The sequence below is a fragment of the Ammodytes marinus genome (assembly GCF_949987685.1).
Source record: "Ammodytes marinus genome assembly, chromosome: 8".
Lineage (NCBI taxonomy): Eukaryota > Metazoa > Chordata > Actinopteri > Uranoscopiformes > Ammodytidae > Ammodytes > Ammodytes marinus.
In genome coordinates this window covers 28,081,899-28,100,939 of record NC_137212.1, presented here as the reverse complement: position 1 = coordinate 28,100,939, position 19,041 = coordinate 28,081,899, and the positions used below count along the sequence as shown (strand labels likewise).

At 43.0% G+C, this 19,041-nt stretch overlaps 1 protein-coding gene across 3 annotated transcripts in view; it reads left to right on the top strand.

Annotated features, from left to right (window-relative positions):
* Positions 1-19,041, top strand: part of herc2 (HECT and RLD domain containing E3 ubiquitin protein ligase 2) — a 59,118-nt gene continuing 40,077 nt past the window's right edge. For all 3 annotated transcript variants that reach the window (XM_080033118.1, XM_080033117.1, XM_080033116.1), the window contains exons 1-26: positions 1-77; positions 1,125-1,228; positions 3,125-3,218; positions 3,610-3,741; positions 5,541-5,757; positions 6,065-6,165; positions 9,188-9,329; positions 9,427-9,531; positions 11,007-11,178; positions 11,453-11,626; positions 12,642-12,830; positions 12,957-13,108; positions 13,481-13,638; positions 13,736-13,849; positions 13,957-14,208; positions 14,303-14,496; positions 14,752-14,952; positions 16,303-16,531; positions 16,649-16,773; positions 17,116-17,294; positions 17,390-17,571; positions 17,691-17,846; positions 17,953-18,138; positions 18,275-18,451; positions 18,588-18,691; positions 18,791-18,941. In XM_080033118.1, coding sequence (XP_079889244.1) covers positions 1,157-1,228; positions 3,125-3,218; positions 3,610-3,741; positions 5,541-5,757; positions 6,065-6,165; positions 9,188-9,329; positions 9,427-9,531; positions 11,007-11,178; positions 11,453-11,626; positions 12,642-12,830; positions 12,957-13,108; positions 13,481-13,638; positions 13,736-13,849; positions 13,957-14,208; positions 14,303-14,496; positions 14,752-14,952; positions 16,303-16,531; positions 16,649-16,773; positions 17,116-17,294; positions 17,390-17,571; positions 17,691-17,846; positions 17,953-18,138; positions 18,275-18,451; positions 18,588-18,691; positions 18,791-18,941 — 3,958 coding nt within the window. In that variant the 5' untranslated portion in view covers positions 1-77; positions 1,125-1,156. The remainder of the gene's footprint in view (positions 78-1,124; positions 1,229-3,124; positions 3,219-3,609; positions 3,742-5,540; positions 5,758-6,064; positions 6,166-9,187; positions 9,330-9,426; positions 9,532-11,006; positions 11,179-11,452; positions 11,627-12,641; positions 12,831-12,956; positions 13,109-13,480; positions 13,639-13,735; positions 13,850-13,956; positions 14,209-14,302; positions 14,497-14,751; positions 14,953-16,302; positions 16,532-16,648; positions 16,774-17,115; positions 17,295-17,389; positions 17,572-17,690; positions 17,847-17,952; positions 18,139-18,274; positions 18,452-18,587; positions 18,692-18,790; positions 18,942-19,041) is intronic.

The following is a 19,041-nucleotide window of genomic DNA, read 5'->3' as shown; positions in this document are numbered from 1 at the left end:
CTCAAGTCCATTATGAACGTCTTGTTAATGCAGCAAAGCAGCTGAGGGGACGAATATAGCTTGAGCAAACACCGCAGGTAATTTAGAAATTTGGTGTTAAAATTGACATGTTACCCGCTGATTTGCGTCTCATTTGGTGAGGTGTCATGTCGCAGAAGCTGGTTTATCGTTGCCTGATTGATGATAACTGGTTTAGCATCAGCTAGCTAACGTTGAGTTAGTATTAGCTGTCTAGCAAGCTAAGTAGTTAGCCTTAGCTGCCGGGCTAATGTGAACGTTACCCAGCATAAGGTGTTGCGTTATGAGCGAATTGATGCTGTGTCAGTGTGCATGTTATTACCCGCTGGTCCAGTGCTTGTTATCGTGTGGGTTAACGCGGTTATAACCACGGTATCAATGTAAACAGACACTGTGCCCTTGCTAGCATTTCTAGGTTTCCTCCCAACGTCTCCTGTAATAATGTTAGTTATAATTTGAGACCAATCTTTGGCCTTTAACTCTAGCGTTTATTCTGGCTATGCAGCTAATGAAAGGTTGGCTACTGTTTAGCTTCATTTCACAGTAGTCTGTTTTTGGGTAAAGTATTAATGACACTTTACCGCTGCTTAAGGGAAAAGGTCGACCCATCGCAGGATGAAACATTTTGGTTGACGTTTCTTCAGCTGCAACATTTATGGTTAAATCGGAAACCTTTTAACTTAACTTAGTATCTAATGCTACATTGTGTGTGTCTAATGAACTGTCATTAAAATGAGAGCGATTCAGTCCCATGTCTGTCTGGTATTAGGCTTTCCCTTTTGTTGACATACGAATGACATGTGTAAATTCATCAATTTGAGGTAATTTTTATATTTGTGTAAGTTTTCATGTTAAAACACTAACAGACAGATATCGGATTAATCAACAGATGTTAAAATACAATTTCATTCACTTCAAAGGGGATTGGAAAACAATCCTCTAAAATGGCATGCTAATGTTGTCTATCACTTAACTTCAAAGGTAAAAGCCGATCCATCATTGATTCGCAAGCACTTCATTTTGAGCCGATTCTCATGTAACCATGACTTTTTAAAATGTGTCCTATATTACAACACTGTGAGCCATTCATCTCTTTGTCTTTGCAGGTTGGCTGCGTTTGCAGCCAGGAGAGGAGAGGATGCCTTCTCCATCTTTTACCCTCGATGCTCAGCTGAGATTTCATGACAAATGGCTGAAGATAGACTTACAGGTATTTTTACATCAAAGAGGGAATCAGATGATCATGATTGCTGTTTAAAGGTGAAGTCAGTCATTCTGGAGAACTTTTGTTGAAAATTAATTGAATATCATTGGCACTCGCGGTGTAGTTGTTAGAGCGTCCCCAGAGAGGCTCAGTCCTCATCGCAGCAGATCCGGGTTCCAATCCTACCCATGGACTGTTCTCTGCATGTCCTCCCCTCTTTGCCCAATTTCAACTCTGTCTCTCCTAAACCTATCTAGTAAAAGCGAAAAACGCCACAAAATAATATTTAAAAAGAACAGTTGAATATCTCTCCTCATGGTCCACTACCTGTCAGTACTGTATGTGTGTGTGCTGAAAAGAAGTCCAGTGTTAATACAAATCCTATGCTTTGTAAACGGGTATGTAAACAAAGGGGCCCGCTGTAGCTAGCAACATGCCTGTTTACAGAGCCTAGGCTGTGTATTAACACTGGATTTTTATTTACGGACAGATAGCTGATCGGAGGAGATATTTAATTATTTAGACAAAAAGCGTTCTCCAGAATCACTTACTCTACCTTTTTTAAAAGAAAAAGCATAATTTCTTTGGGCTCATTCACACAAGGGAATACCCCCAAATATTTCTCTAAAAACTGAAAATATTTTACTCCGTTCAGATTATTGAAAACATTCATTTGTATCCTCTGCAGTACTTACACATGTTTCTTGCTATTTAAAACCACTTTATAGCTTAGATTATTATAGTAACTGCTCTGTTTCAAAGTTGTTGTCACTTTGACTGTGGTGCATCATGTTGATGGGTTACTGACAGTAAACGTCTGTTTTATCCCTTTTTTAACCAGAACATTTGTTTCTGGTGCTGGAGAATTGAATACCGTTCACCGTAGTTGGCACACAGACATCCAATATTGCTCCTTTTTAAAATGGTCATAATAAAGCAGATTTGAAATAGGGGCTTGTATTAACCTGACACACTAAGAACTATCTGAATCACTTGCCTGCAAGCAGTATAAAGCCTCCTGCACTGAAGATGATTGTTTTTACTGTAATGTGAAAAGAGGTGTAGCCCATAATAATGCCGTGGGTTTGTAGAAGAGGTACTTAAAAGAAAAAAAGTAAGTGTTGTGAAAACTAACTCATGTTGGTTGTAATTATGAGGTGTTTTATCAATATACAGTATGATGGGTTAAAGAAGATGTGGATACAACACACTTGAATCCACTGTCTCACGCCTCACAATGCACTGTGCAATGAGCCAGCCTGTCTGGACTCACCCTGAACTTCACAATAGGTTGGCATTACCAAAGAATTGTTAAAGGGTGTCATATTTTCCCACGGTTAGAGCTCTCCTCCTTGGTGTTATGTGTCTGTTATGGTGTCCTCCTGTCATCTGTGAGCTAACATGTTTTTGGTATTAAAGATATTAAGAGCTTTCAAAGCAAGAGTTGGCCCTCCACTCGTCAACATTTCTTGGTAAAGCGAATCCTTAAAAAAAAGTCTTCCACTAGCTGGGAGACACAGATTTGACAGCGGATATATTCTTGAATCAGCTGTAACTCAGTGATGAAGCGGATATTCACTTAGAAGAGTTTTTTTAATGTCAGTGTTCTAAGTTGGGTTATTAAGTTCCCAACAGGTTTCCTTACAATTGTTTTATCATTTTAAGAGAAATGACATGCAAGCAAATAACACACATTCAAATGGTTATTTTGATATTTAAAGAACATTAAAAAATAAATAAAACAAACCCTTTCAGCTATGATCATAAGGCCCGTGTAATATATCAATCTCATTACAATAGCCTGTCTGTGACATACTTATGCACAACTTTAGGAAGAAAGCTTTTAAAGTTGATTTGATGAATGGGCTGTGCTGATGGTCAGTTGTGTTCTTCCTTTGGCAGCGGGCCTTCTCTCCAGAGGGACTGAGTGAGATGTGGAATGAAATGGTAAAAGATGAGGAGATAACATTTAACGGAGAAGAATCTGCCAACCCAGGTATGGCCCCAAGAGATGACAGCATTAACTTACACTGTGTGTGTGTGTGTGTGTGTGTGTGTGTGTGTGTGTGTGTGTGTGTGTGTGTGTGTGTGTGTGTGTGTGTGTGTGTGTGTGTGTGTGTGTGTGTGTGTGTGTGTGTGTGTGTGTGTGTGTGTGTGTGTGTGTGTGTGTGTGTGTGTGTGTGTGTGTGTGTGTGTGTGTGTGTGTGTGTGTGTGTGTGTGTGTGTGTGTGTGTGTGTGTGTGTGTGTGTGTGTGTGTGTGTGTGTGTGTGTTTGTGTGTGTGATCTGTTTATGATAGGTCGGTACATTTCTACAAAGTGAGGATATGTGAGCTGGGGACACAGGGTTCAAATGAAGGTTTTTTTTTAATTATATATTTTATTTCAGAGGATTGCACCGACTGCTTTGGAACTCAGAAGAAGGATGAACCCAACGACAAAGAGAAAAAAGAGGAGGAGGAGACATCGACGTCTGTACATCACTCCATCATTGAGACATGGGACTGGGGGCGACAGCCAGGTGAGAGGGTGATCCCCCCCCCCCCATGACCAAGTTTAAAAATGTCTCTGGCTCCAAAACATCCCCATGCCCTGTTCTCCTGCTGGGAGCTGCTCTTGTTGTTTTACACCTTTCTGTTTTCCAAGTAGGGTAATTAATACCACGCTGACAGCGGCCAGTTTCACAACCCCCTAAATGTTGACTAGACGCAAATGATACTGACCATTTCAACACATGTCCGACTCTCTCTCTCTATTTATCATTTTGGGGTGAGTCAGGGCCCTGCTGATGCGTGCATGTTTGGCTGGCACGCGAGGTGTTGAAATTCTGACAGGACAACTCGCTGTGTGAAGGTCTGAGTGGTTATTTTTACCCCTGCGAGTGTAATCTTGGTAGGCGTTATAATGTGTGTCAAGTGCAGCGTCTCTCACCCAAGCTGTGTTTACAGGCAAGGACTGGGTGGGACGCAGTCATGGTGGTGGGAGATAAGCATTAGGTGGGTGCCGCGGGTATGAAGAAGAGGGGCCCATGCCTTTGCTAGTAGCTACTTGGATGATTTTCAATTTTTCAATTTCTTTTATTGACCGAGTCAGGAAGTCACACTGGTCTCATTGTACAGTGAGTGGAACTGGATTGCTACATGGACAAGTGCACTGTCATTGATGCTTAAAGTTCAAACGGCATACTTCCTGATTTTCCATTGAGTGGTCAGATATGTGGAACATGTTGATCTCATCAGTTGGAGCCCATACCCCCCCACCCTATTGTTTACAAATCAGGATGGAGCAGGGACACTTGATAGAGTTGCTCTGATACTTAGCAGTGGACACATGTTCTCTGTTTGCTAGTTCTCTAAGGGCAAGCTACCTTGTTGAATTGGGTAATGTTTATTAAATATTAAGTGACTTTGTCTGACTGGGATACATATCTGTCCTGGCAGCTGAGCATAGCTGACTGTACTGTGGCTCATACAACCTCAGGCCAGTCAGGCTTACATTAAGCTTAAGTGGATTTCAGAGCTGCTATTTTGGCCCATCTCGTCCTCCCCGCAGCACTGCTGTATAGACATATAATAATAAAGCATTTTCTTATGAACCAGATAGGAACAAAGGACTGCTTGTGATAGAGGCCAGCTAGGAAACTACTGACTGTGGTGAATGTTCTTTTTTTATTTAGAAACATTCAATACTACAAGCAATATAATCATGTGACCCTTGTTGTTGAAAATGACTTGTCATTTTAAAAAGATTGGTGGATCATTACTTGTTTGGTTGCCTTGTACTAGCTGCGTTATGTGACCTCTCATGGGTAGTAAAATATATAATAAAGCATATTAGTGAACTTTCCTTTAGATGGGTTATACAAGGTGCCTTTGCAGAACTTAGTTTGCAGAAGGGAACACTTTGAATGGAAATAATATTATTTGTTATAGTTGAAAATAACACTCTTAAACAGCTATCTCATTACCCTGTGACTTATTCTACATCATTTTGCTGTCTTTTGCTTTTTTTCCTTGAGAGGAAATTATTGGTGACGAATAAGTTATACGTTGAGGTTGATTTGTGTTTGAACTTCCTTTTTGTCTTGGGGATGGATGTAGCTCAGTGGGTAGGGTGGTCGACCCGCAACTGCAGAGTTGGTGGTTCGATCCCCCGTCTCCCCGCCACATGTCCCTGGGCAAGACGACACTCAACCCTAAATTGCTCCCGATAGTTAGCTTGCACCCTGCGTGGTAGCTGCTAACGGTTTATGAATGTGTGCTCCAGTCGTAAGTCGCTTTGGATGAAAGACATGTAATGTAATGTCTTTGTGTGTTGTAGATGAGACAGAGTTGAAGGACTGTCTCCTGGTGCTGGTGGACGACCAACAGAAGCTGTCTGCTCAGATGGCCAAGAGCACACTGTCTGCCCAACGCCTGCGCCAGCGCCTGGTCATCCTGGAGCGCTACCTCATGTCTCTGAGCCACAGCATGAGGGAGGACAAGTACAAGTGGATGACTCCGCCCAGCCCACCGCTGCCCGCTGCCGACAACAAGAGGTGAAAACAATCCTTGCTTGATACAGTGTTGTACGAGTTCACAGAGTGTTGTCATTTGGAAAAGAAAAAAATGTTAATGCTAAAAACATTAGCCTGAACCGTTGCTGTGTACAAAATACAGCAGTTTCCTCCTGTTTTATTTTTCTTTATAAGTACCTGACCTTAAAGACTGTTCATGTTGGTTTGAGCTCAAACTCAAAGCTTGTTGTATGAGTGCAAACTGTGTTTCCCTTTATGAAAGCATCTAAAACACATTCACAAATGCATCGTGTTCTAATCCCTGTGTATTTTCCTTTTGATAATTCAGCCCCCGTCCGGCCAGTAAAGGTGTTGAAGGTCTGGCCAGAGTGGGCTCCCGGGCGGCCCTCTCTTTCGCCTTTGCTTTCCTGCGCCGGGCCTGGAGGTCAGGTAAGAATGTCCAGGGATACTTAGGGGCCACTCACACTAGGGTCGCGGCCCCGTGCCAAAGCTCATTTGCATACTAAAGTCTAGAACGTTTGGCTAGTGTGACCACGCCAACTTGTATTCCAGCACGGAACAGCCCCTTGGCCACGGCACACCTGGGAGAGGTGTGCCGTGGCCAAAGTACAGATGCTAATGAGATGACACACGCACAAGCAAGCGCACAGGCGGCGTTCCTGACGTGAATTTATTAAGGATGCATAGTCCGTTAACGTCCGCTGCCTTACTAGTCGGCACCAGAATTGCCCACCACTTGGACTTGTAGCTACATAAAATGTGTGAGAATTAACGTGTGTGTAGGCCTAGGTGTGGGCTAATAAAAGAGGGAGAGAGCTAAATAGGTGAGCGCAGAAAGCAAAGCAAAAAGGTTTTCGTGTTTACTCACGTTCGTCAGATGATTTTTTTCTTTTTCTTCCCGTCAGCTGTCATAACTGCCTTTACGCATGGCGGTGGAGACGCACCCAAAACAACACACCGCGGCCCGGTGATACGGAAACAGTATAGCCTACACTAAGGTTTAACAATAATCTTTATAAAGACACTTAAAAAAACGATCTCTGCTCATACAAAAAGGTCTTACTTGGATTACTTGATGGAGCGATCGATGTGTATAAAACCATCCGGTACGTATGGTCTGATGACGGGCCGTTATATTAATAATAAACAGCGTGCTGCACAAATATGAGACTGTTCACCGCAACCTATTACGTCAAGGCTACATTTAAAAAAAAAACAATAGCTTAAGGATTCTCGTTGCTCTAATGTGGAAGTGGAATATATGATGCAAATTTGGCCGGATGAAAATATTCACAAACAGTTGTATAGCCTACAAGTAGACTACGCTCCTAATCCTAAACGCGCACGGTGACGTAGGCAAGGTGCAATCGTGCCCAGGCCACGAGCAGTGTGAGCACGGGCCAGCGGGGGGAATGGGGAGGGGGGGGAATCGTGCTGAATCTTCCTGCAGCACGGAACAGGCAAACTGCCCTAGTGTGAGTGCGCCCTGAGAGTGAGGAGGCTCTGTGCCTCTTGCAGTAGTGGTGATAGGTGGTGTCATGGTAATGGAGCTTTGCTCAACAGCTGGTAAAGGATGTATTGCACCATGGCACAAGCTGCTCATAGTAAACAACCCAACATATTTCCCTATGCTATGTTTTTAGCCTAAGCATGTGGTGCTGGCTAGATTTAAGACTTCATGAGCGTATGACTTGTGGGTAAACATTCTCACTGCTTTGGGACAAGATTGTATCTAATGTGAAAATTGGCCATTTGGGTACATGTATCTTTCCTTCTTCATGCATTATCAGTTCCTTGTAGTTAATGGTGCTGTCCTGTTGTACTGCCTTATATTGAACTGACTTTAAAATACAGTCCCCGTCATGTGTGTAAACAAGTAATGGGCAAACATGGGAGCGCCCTTAGCTCAGTTGGTAGGGCGTCCCCCTATGGGCCTCGGCCAGCAGCGGACCCGGATTCGATTCCAGCCAGCGGTCGTTCTCTGCATGTCACTCCCCTCTCTGCCCCATTTCAACTCTGTCTCTACACTATCAATAAAGCATAAAAATGCCCAAAAAATATCTTTAAAAAAAAAAAGTAATGGGAAAACATGCACCCGCAGAGACCATCACCTAAAAGTGTGTGAATTAGATTTTGTAAGTAGTATAGCATTAATACACCTGGATATCAATAACAGTTTTTGTTTGGCTGAGTTTATTTAAAAGCCCTTCATTGTTAGCTTGACAAGACAAAAAAAGAAAGTGAGGTAGAGAGCTGCCTGTCCACAGGGCCTGGGTGGGAACTGTAGCCTTCCTGTAACATGACACACACACTCACTCTCACACGCTCTCACTCCACACAGAAACACACACACACACACTTAATCCTCTCATCCTCAGTCCTGCTGTAGTCCTAGAATACACTGTAAGAACAACAGGAGTGTAATGGTGTGTTCTTTCAGCTGTCGCCTGCTCCTCAATGAACACACCTCAATGCAGGTCCTTCAAGAGCCAAGATAAGGGCTGTTTAATCTCATTAGTTATTAATTGCTTAAAGGGTATTGTCTGTAAATGCCTGCAGGGTTGAGAGACCATATATCATCAAGCCTCTGATCAATAAATGCTGTATAAATAACTCTGAGCTCTCATTTCTCTTTAGCAGAATCCTCCTGAATATAGAAGTCTTTTTTTAGACCAGACTTAAGTCAGTTTGCACTGTATGTATCATTATATGAGCCTGGCACCGCCCGCCTACCTACTTCCACTCAATTTTCATTTCCCTTCAGTAGTCAGTCTGGGGCCGCGACATATTCGCGGGTTTTACCGTTACAATCGGCGAACAGAGGGAGTGGCTGAGAACAATGAAGTGCGCCAGTTACAGTTGTAGTCAGAAGTGACCAAACGTGATGCGATTGGTTGGCAGATCCAGAGTGGCACTGGGCGGATCCAATAGTGTTAAACTTTAACAGACAGCCTTCAAGTGAGTTTACGTTTGTCAATTCAGCAATTCCAGACCTTCTGTACAAATGAAATGAAGTACGTTGGTCTGGTAGAACCAGGCTATCATTGTATGCTAATGCACATTAATTATTGATTTGGGAAAACATGGAAATATATTGTAAGTTAAAATGCTCCTGCCTTCATGCGGGGCTTGGCAAATTGTACAAGTGATGTTTTGGGTACCCTCTAAAGCCTTGTTCCCACTAAGTGGTGTGGTTTGGTACTGAACACATTTATTTGCATAACACTGTCAAACGTTGGGGAGGGTACCTAAATAAGCGAACTGTGCCGCACCTATTTCTGTCAGCTTTTTCACTGGGGTACCAAGCCGTTCCTAAGGGTGCCAAAAGGGTGGAGCTACACACTGCAATCCGTTGATTCGTCGATAACGCACAGCTCTGTTAATTGTGTGGCATTTTTCCTCTTCAGTGAATATATTGGCGGGCTAAGTTGGAGTGGTTTGTGTTTGACAGGAGACGATGCAGATCTTTGCAGTGAGCTCCTCCAGGAGTCTCTGGATGCGCTGCGAGCCCTGCCTGAGGCCACACTGTTTGATGAGGGAACTGTGTCATCAGTGTGGCTCGAAGTTGTTGAGAGAGCCACCAAGTTCCTCAGGTTAGTTCCTTACTTGTCCTTACCACTGTTGTCTACCTTCTTAGATGAGTTGTATAGTCTTTTTTTTATACTCATGTCATGTCTTCTTTGGGACCAGCGACGTACACGGAAGTGCCAGCACCAAAGGCAACATTCCTCTTCAAGACCAGCACTTAGCCCTGGCCATTCTGCTGGAGCTGGCAGTGCAGAGGGGCACTCTCAGGTAACCACAGTACCTTTTTTATTACCTGCTTATTTGCCTACGTTCATACCCTGCTGCAGTCGAAAAGAAATAGGCAATCAGTTCTACTGTAAGATCATAAAATCTCGTTCAATATGGATCGCCGATAGACGATCCAGTCGTGTGAGGGGGTGGGAGTAGTTACGTCACTGCAGCTCTGTCCGTTAGTTAAAGGTGCCTTCATTGGCGGTCCTAGTGTCTTCAAAAAAAAAAAAAGATTGTCATCCATCTCTTCAAGCCGATCGCCGACTGGAAAAAGTAGGGCCCTATGATTTCCGCGATAACGAAAACACGGACGGAATCACGGAATTGGGCAATAAAAACGGAATCTACTGTTTAACACGGAATGTCACGGAATTCGCCATTGTTTTGGTGAAATTCAATTTCCAAGGCAAAGGGAAACAACACGGTTGAAATTAAAGCAGAACTAGGGAGGAATTTTGGTTTGGCGACATCTAAAGACCAAACTACTGCCGTGAAAAGTAGAGCCTGGCTGCACGATCGCTAATGTAACACACAGCGCCAAACCCCCTTCACAAATCTGTCTATTCAATGTTTACTTGTGAATGTATCCATGTACGTAACTCTGACATGTACATAACTTAATTTATTGTTAATAATATGGTCTGTTTATAAATTCGGCATATGATTAAAGCATCTAAAAGCACGTAATCATGTTAAACGTTTACTGTTTTTAAGTTATTAATGCCACTCGCTCCCGCAGATACACAGCACAGGGAGGTCTTATATTCAGCCATTGCTAAAGGGAGTGCTGTATTATGGAACGGCCGCTGTGGTACAACATTCCAGTCTCAACAATGTTTCCTACACGCAATTATAACTCTAGCGTCTACAGCCCGTTGTTTTCATGTAGTGTAACTTGTGTAATGTGTTACATTATTCAGCTTTTGCCGTGATGTCGGCTAACGCTGATGCTAATGATAACTAGCTCTCCGTCGCACAATAGACTGTAGGTTGGTGTTGCAGCCAGCTGTTAGGTGAAGCGCTGTCCCACAGGTAAAAGCCATGGACCTATAAAGCCTGTCCAATATTCACTCTAGTCCAGCTTCTTGAAAAGTACTTTAAAAAAGGACTTTATTATTTATGTAAAAATAATATTTAATGTTTCACTTGAAGCACAAAATGAATGGCTTTATTTTCTGTTATAGCCTATACCCAACAGATTTGTTTTTTCGTTTTTTTTAAGCACAAAAAACTGCAATGTTGTGATTTTCAGCCTTATATCTGATTAAATTGTTAGAATATTATTTGTTCGCAATAATTAGACACTCGTTCTGATGACGAAATGAGAGTTAATTGTAAAAAAACGGAATTTGTGAAAAAATAAAATGGAATTTGGAAAAAAATAAAACGGATTTCATAGGGCCCTAAAAAAGTCCAAAATAAATGCTGTCTTAACTTTATCTTTTTTGTCTTGGTGAAAATGATCTTTCCAGTCAGCTGCTGTCTGCTGTGCTGCTGCTCCTGCGCCTGTGGGAGAGCGGCACCAGAGAGATGGACAACGAGCGCTCCACCCAGGGCACCAGCGCCCCTCTACTGCCCCTCCTGCAGCGCTTTCACAACATACACAGCAGCAAGGAGGAGCCCATTCCTGAGGAGGAAACTGAGGTGAAAGGCCTTTCCCCAAAACCCACGACTGTGTATCTCAGTGACAGTACAGTTAGACAACAGAACATTATAAGGAATCAAACAATGTTTATTTTTCTACCATTGTAATATAGGATAGTGAGGGAACTAGAAAGCACTAAAACTACATTTTATTAAATCAAGATCTGTCGCCTCATGTGTTGCCTTGTGAATCTTATGAATATCCCTGTTGTCCTTCTCCCGGCTGAGTATCAAGCTAATCAGTACTTTGTTGCTGATTTGCTTTAACTTCCAGATCCTCACAGCCCCTCTGAGTCCAAATGAGAGTTTCCTGCGCTACTTGACCTTGCCTCAGGATAACGACCTGGCTATTGACCTTCGGCAGACCGCTGTGGTGATCATGGCTCACCTGGACCGCTTGGCTTCTCCCTGCAGCCCTCCACACTGCAACTCCCCCACCTCACACAAGGTCACAACCCTTATTATCAACTGGGTAGTCTTTAATGATGAGTTATCTTGGTTTTTAAGTCAGTGATGCTATCTATCTATCTATCCATCTCTTGGGTGTTCAATCTGTGTCTGGTCTGGTAGGTTGGGACAGAAGGCATAAATAACTAGAACTACTGCCTTGCGGTTATACGTCTCTGCGAGGCAAACAATTGCTGAACCGTGAAAGTACAATGTTGCTTAAAAGCAGGTAAAGCTCCTGTGAAGCTACAAGTTCCCTGCAACCTGACTATATGTTATTGAGAGTGACCTTTGACCTTCGACCTTCAACGTCCAAAACCGAATCAGTTCAACCCAGAGTCCAAGTGTCATTGTGCTAATTTGAGAAAATAATCCCTTAATCCGTTCTTAAAATATTGTTTTAATGAGATTTGACGTCAGAGTGACCTTTTGACCTATCACCTCCAAAATCTCATCATTTCATTTTAGGTCAGTGTCGCCATTTGTTCAAAGTTTGAAGAAAATCCCTCAAAGGGTTCATGAGATATTTCGTCCTATGACATCCAACATCTAATCAGTTCCCCATTGTGTCAGGGTGGACAATTCTGCAAAGTCTGAAGAAAATATCTCAAAGCCTCTGGCCTCGTGGAGGGGTAAAAATGGTCAAAATCAGTGTGAATCCTCCTTTGGAAAAACTTAATGAAATGTGAATAGTTGGCGTGACTTGTTTACACACATATCGTCGCTGTCTAACGGAACCCTTGTATTTCCATTTTTTGACATTTTTCTTTTTCTTCATTAATCAGTGCTATTGGTCAAACTTCACATCTGTGTGTGGGTTTTTATAAAGTTTTAACCAATGAAAAGTATTAAAAAGATCTTATGAACGCAGAGTTAATTTGTTTTAAAAACTGTAGTACCGCCCGACAGCAATGACAAGTGGTATGGTTATGTATTTTTGTCAAAGGAAATATTACATCCAAATTGGCAAACAATCAAAAAATGACTGACTTTGTCTGTGTTTCTTTTTGTTCCAGGGGACCTTGCAGGAGGTGATTGCCTGGGGCCTGTTGGGCTGGAAGCTTTATGCCAATATTAATGGGCCCATCCAGTGTAAAGGCTTGTCAAGCCTTGGAGTCTCACAGATTGTGTGTTCAGAGAAGGGCTTTCTCATCCTGTCCAGCAGTGGGGCTGTTTACACCCAAAACTACAAGGGCACGACCCTGGTCAGTTGTGTGTTTTCTGTTTAATAATGTACTCTTTCTATTAAAATAACGTCTGGAAAAAAAGCCAGTAGCTGAACCCATTTCCTAGTCTTCTGCAGATTGACTCACAGAGTGATTTTGTTGCAGGCTCCAATGCTAATCCATGTTCTGAGCTTCAGAAAGATTGTAAAGCTAGCAGCTCATCCTGATGGACAGCACTACTTGGCCCTGTCGTCCAATGGGGAGGTGTTCTCATGGGGCTGTGGCGATGGAGGCCGCCTTGGACATGGAGACACCACGTAAGGAGCTACAGATAGCTCAATCTCTATAAGGGTCACCCCACCTCCTCATTTCCATTGTGTCATCTCATATAAAATAAGCAGCTTTTTGTGTATTTATTGAGCAAACCAATGCTAAAATGACACATCACATTATCCCTGAAGTATAGGACATTGTATTAATGTTTTATGCTTTTACAACAGTTTTCACAACTGACACAAAGCAAGAACAAAAACATCCCAAAATATCTAACTTTTTATTTCATTCTAAAAACGATGCTTGAGACCTACATGAGGACTTGTGAAGATGATTAGAAAAATCCCTGAAGAGCTTCTCGTATTTGCCTGAGGAGCATTTCAGTCTGCTACATCTCCTCTTTTACTTTCTATCAGGTATCTAGAAGAGTCTACCATGATTGCAGCCTTCAATGGGAAACAGACAGGAAAGCAAGTTGTGCACATTGCTTGCGGGAGCACATACAGCGCTGCCATTACTGCTGATGGCGAACTCTATACATGGGGACGAGGGAACTACGGTCGACTGGGCCATGGTACGCTCCACCTGCATTGACCTTCTGGACACAGCCTCAGTTTGAATAATAAAATAATATAACTAAAATAGCATCCATCTTCTGACTTGCTTTGTAGGCTCCAGTGAGGACCAGACCACACCTATGCTGGTGACAGCGCTGAAGGGACTGAAGGTGGTGGATGTGGCCTGTGGAAGTGGTGATGCACAAACACTTGCCGTGACAGAGAATGGTAAGAACGATAAACAGTCTGTTTTGCCTTGGCGTCTCAGCAGCATCACCCAAACTGAAGGGTTAGTATTTTTAAATCACCATTTAACATCTGGGTGTTTCCAACAGGCCAGGTGTGGTCCTGGGGCGACGGAGACTATGGTAAACTAGGCAGAGGAGGCAGTGATGGCTGCAAGACACCCAAACTCGTGGAGAAACTGCAGGACCTGGACATAGTTAAGGTGTGCTGTGGCAGCCAGTTCTCAGTGGCCCTCACCAAAGACGGCCAAGTGTACACCTGGGGAAAGGGAGACAACCAGCGGCTAGGTCATGGCACAGATGAGCATGTGCGCTACCCCAAGTTGTTGGACAGTCTACAGGGTGAGTTGACTATTATTATTATTATTATAATGTCTTCAGCAGCTTTTAGAAATACAATGACTGATCTTTGTCTTTCATTTTTTTTCGCAACCAGGAAAGAAAGTTGTGGATATCGCTGTTGGCTCGACACACTGTCTAACCCTCACCGACGACGGAGAGGTGCACAGCTGGGGCAGCAATGATAAGCTGCAACACTTTGATACACTATGTTCTAACAAGAAGCAGCCCAAGGCACTCCCAAGTCTCAACTCTAAACACATAGTGGGAATCTCCTGTGGCCCAGGACAGGTAATGAACTGTCCTCAATCATTTAAAAATGCTGGTGCAGCTAATAATGTATTAAAAGCGGATAAGGTAGTCATTTGCCAAGTATGTAATAACATTTCTGAACCAATAATGTATTCGCTTTTTGCCCATAATGAAAGAACTTATTACATTATGTAATGACTTAATACAGTAATGGCTGGTTGCAAAAGTAAGTGTCAAGGAAACGTGACACTTTATAGCCTTGAAAGGAAACATATATACCACTTTTGCTTTCAGAGCTTCGCCTGGTCCTCTTGCTCTGAGTGGTCTATTGGGCAGCGTCTGCCCTTTGTGGTGGACGTTTGTCCCATGACATTTGAGCAGCTGGACCTGCTCCTGAGACAAGTGAGTGAGGGGATGGACGGCAGCTCAGACTGGCCCCCCCCACAGGAGAAGGAGTGCATGGTAGTCGCCACTCTCAACCTGCTCCGGCTCCAGGTAGGCCAATAATCTCTTAGTTTATTTTATTTGTCAGGGACCATGTACAAAGTAACATTAATCTCACAGAGAAAAGATGCATTGTACCAGATTATAGCAGTTTGCTCATTTCCATCTGCAGTCCCTGTGCAGGTCAACCCAGAATACAACAACAATATACAGTATATATACATATCACATCACTATATGGCACACATGAAATCACCATTTTAAAATTACACTGAGATAAAACTATCATTTAAAACGAGGACTTTTAAAGACTAAACTAATGCGTGCAGGTTTGGTTATTGACAATCCATTTCTTAAGTTGGCCTGAAAACAAGTGAAAGTCTGCCAACACTTTCAGCTCATTTGGAATGATGTTCCATTCTTTTATTGCTCTGTAGGAGAAAGAGGACTGACCAAATGTTGATTTTTTTTTTTTTTTTTTTTGAGGGACTCTACACTCCCCCCTAGTGGTGGACCTTGTAGTTCTACAGGTAGTTTCAGAGCAGAGCTTGACAAACATTTTCAAGGGAGGGGGAGCACTATTGTTTAATATTTTTTGAACCATACGGATATACGAGTACCTGACGAAATTCTCAAAGTTTAGTATGTTGTAATGGGAGAGTATTTGACAGTGGTGGTGATATTGTTGGGATTTTCTGTCAAATATTTTAAGAGCTTGTTTGTGTAGACTTTCAGTTGATTTTAATGTTGATTTGTTTGCCAGAGACCAGCAGGTTATACAGTAGCTAATACGAGACATAATCATAGCATTAAGAAATATCATAGATGCCTCCGTTGTAAGTGACCCTCTGATGTGTCTGAAATTGGCTAAGTTAAATTTCAAGCTTTGGTTCAGTCTCTTAACATGTTTCTTGAAACTCAGTGTGGGATCCAATGTGGTACCCAGGTATTTAACCTCTTTGACATGTTTTATGATTTGACCATTAACAGAAATGTTGGGCATTTCACCATTGTGTCTTTTGTTTGAGAAAAACATTGTGACTGTTTTATCCACATTTAATGTAAGGTATGAATCATGTAGCCATGCTGAAACTTTTTCCATTGCATTTGACAGTTTTGCAGCAACATCAGCTGCGTCCTTGCCATATGTATGGAGGACTGTGTCATCTGCATACATCAAAGCCTCCACTCCATCACATGCATCTGGGAGATCATTAATATAAATGCTGAATAACAGTCATCACAGTTGTGTCATTTACTTGTAGCTGCTTTAGATTTACTCCACACCTTCTCTCATGCCTAGTCTAACCAACACAAATGTGCCCAATCATTTCTAACATTTTCAACAGTTAACACTTATTGGACTTCTGCTCATAATGTCTGTAAATCCTCCCTCTTCAGCTCCACGCAGCCATCAGTAACCAGGTAGTGCCAGAAGAGCTTGGCCTGGGACTTGGCAGCGTCTTGCTTAACAACCTCAAACAAACCGTGGTAGTTCTAGCTAGCAATGCTGGGGTGCTCAATACTGTACAGGCAGCTGCCCAGGCAGTTCTCCAAAGTGGTTGGTCAGTGCTGCTGCCCACTGCTGAGGAAAGGGCCAGGGCTTTGTCCTCACTTCTACCTAATGCTGGTAAGTGCAAAATTAACATTGGCTTCCAAATACTCCATTAACTGTGTATTGTTTTATAAAAAATAAATACAAATGTTTGATATTAGGAACACTGAGGTTTAAATGATTTCTTTCCAGCATCTGGAAATGAGATGAGTGTGAGCCCTGGACGTCGCTTCATGATTGACCTGCTGGTCAGCAGCTTGATGGCTGATGGAGGGTTGGAGTCTGCACTGAATGCAGCCATCACTGCTGAGATACAGGTCAGTGTGTTTAATGCTGCAGTCATCACTCTTCTCTCTTTTCTCACCACACTGTTTTGTCTATTTAGATGGAAATATGTAGATGAAGATTTCAGGCTGAGATTCAGATTAACTTTAGTTTTCAGTAACTGTATTATGATTTGCCTACCCTAAGCTCTCGCTCTTTGGGAAAATTGTATTGTTTGAACCATGCCAAATGCCAAAGTCTCGCCCTAGACATTAAGACAGATTGAGACATTAATGGTTAAAATCTCCGGCTCCCACATTGCTGAACTAAAACTGAAATAATCCCCTCACTGGATACATGAATGACACTTTGTGATTTTCTTTCTTCTAAAACAGGACATTGAAGCCAAAAAAGAGGCTCAGAAGGAGAAGGAGGTCGACGAGCAGGAGGCCAATGCTTCCACCATGCAACGTTGTCGCACCATGCTGGACAAAGACCTCATCAACACGGGCATCTACGAGTCAGCGGGGAAACAAAGCCTGCCCCTGGTGCAGCTTGTACAGCAGCTGTTGAGGTGCCTGCTCTTTTTTCCCTCAATCGTGCTACGCCTATGTCACCATACAGAGTGAACGCTTTGCTTACACATTTTTACACATGTGATTTCTGCAGGAACATCGCCTCCCAGACCATCGCCAGGCTGAAGGATGTGGCTCGACGCATCTCCAACTATCAAGAAGCAGAGCATGTCAGCAAAGAGCGCTCTGCTTCTCTGGACCTGCTGCTGCGCTTCCAGAGGCTGCTGGTCAGCAAGCTCTACCTGGGCTTCAACGAAGAGAACGTCAATGGATACAGTAAGTCATGTACTTCAACCCAAAGGTTTTTCTGTAGTCGTCTGGAGAAGAAACAAAGCTATGACGTCTTAAAATGTAATCTAGATGGGTAGTATTTGATCTCTGTTGTTTTTTTACAGATCCCGAGCTTCTTGGTGTCGGTTCCCTGTTAAAGAAGTACATTGCCCTGCTGTGTACTCACATTGGAGACATCCTCCCAGTGGCCACGAGTATTGCCTCCACTGGTCGCCGCCACTTTGCTGAGGTCTCTCGTGTTATTGAAGGAGATCTAACTGGTAATCCCTCTCTCATAAAGTGCTGAGTGTTCATGTGCAACATGAATTGCGTGCATGAAGAAGTCATAAGGCCGTTATTGAGGCCTTGCTGTTTGTCGTTTGATAGGAGTGCTGCTTCCAGAGTTGGTGGTGTCCATCGTCCTCCTCCTCACCATTGATGCAGGTCTGATGCAGGAGACGGGTTCCATCCCTCTGCTGGCTGGACTCCTGGAGCACCTGGACCGGTTCAACCACCTGGCCCCAGGACATGAGAGGGATGATAATGAGGATCTGGCCTGGCCAGGCATTATGGGTACAACACCATTTGTGTCTGACGTACAATGACAATGATTTGAAATGATCAGAATCCTAAATTTGAGGTGAAAATGAGATCAGTGTTACATGTCATGTATTTATGAATGTAACTAACTCTTCTTCTGCTGTGGCAGGGTCCTTCTTTACAGGCCAAAGTTCTAAAAACAACGAGGAGGTTTCCCTCATTCGCAAGGCTGACCTGGAGAACCACAACAAAGATGGCGGATTCTGGACAGTCATTGATGGAAAGGTCTATGACATCAAGGACTTCCAGGCTCAGTCCCAGTCGTTGGCAGGAAACAGTATCCTGGGTAATGTTTAAAAATTAATTTTTACAATAAGATGTGTGTTTTTTCTTCTTCCTTTTGAGACCTATACTTTTACTGACTTATGCCTGATGTCACTGGATGGTTGTCCTCGTGGAGTAACAAACATCTCCTTTTGCAGCCCAGTTTGCAGGAGAGGACCCAGTGGTTGCTTTGGAAGCTGCTCTGCAGTTTGAGGACACCAGGGAGTCAATGCAGGCCTTCTGTGTGGGCCAGTATATGGAGGTAACAGCTATAGTATTCCAAAACACATGTTCAAAATGAATAGTCATTCATAACTGGTTCTAGTGCTTGATATATTTGTTGATGTTCTCTCATCCACAGCCTAATCAGGAGACAGTCACCACTCCAGACCTCAGCAGTCTCTCTTCCCCGCTCATAGACACAGAGAGGAACCTGGGTCTGCTGCTGGGTCTCCACGCATCCTACCTGGCCAAGAGCACCCCACTCTCACCCATGGAGATTGAATGTGCCAGTGGGTTCAATGATTTTTAAAGCAACTCGGTTTGAAAATCAAGATGTGTCTTTCAAAGTCTTCATTTTAATTGGTTTAAAATGTAATATTTTTTTTATCT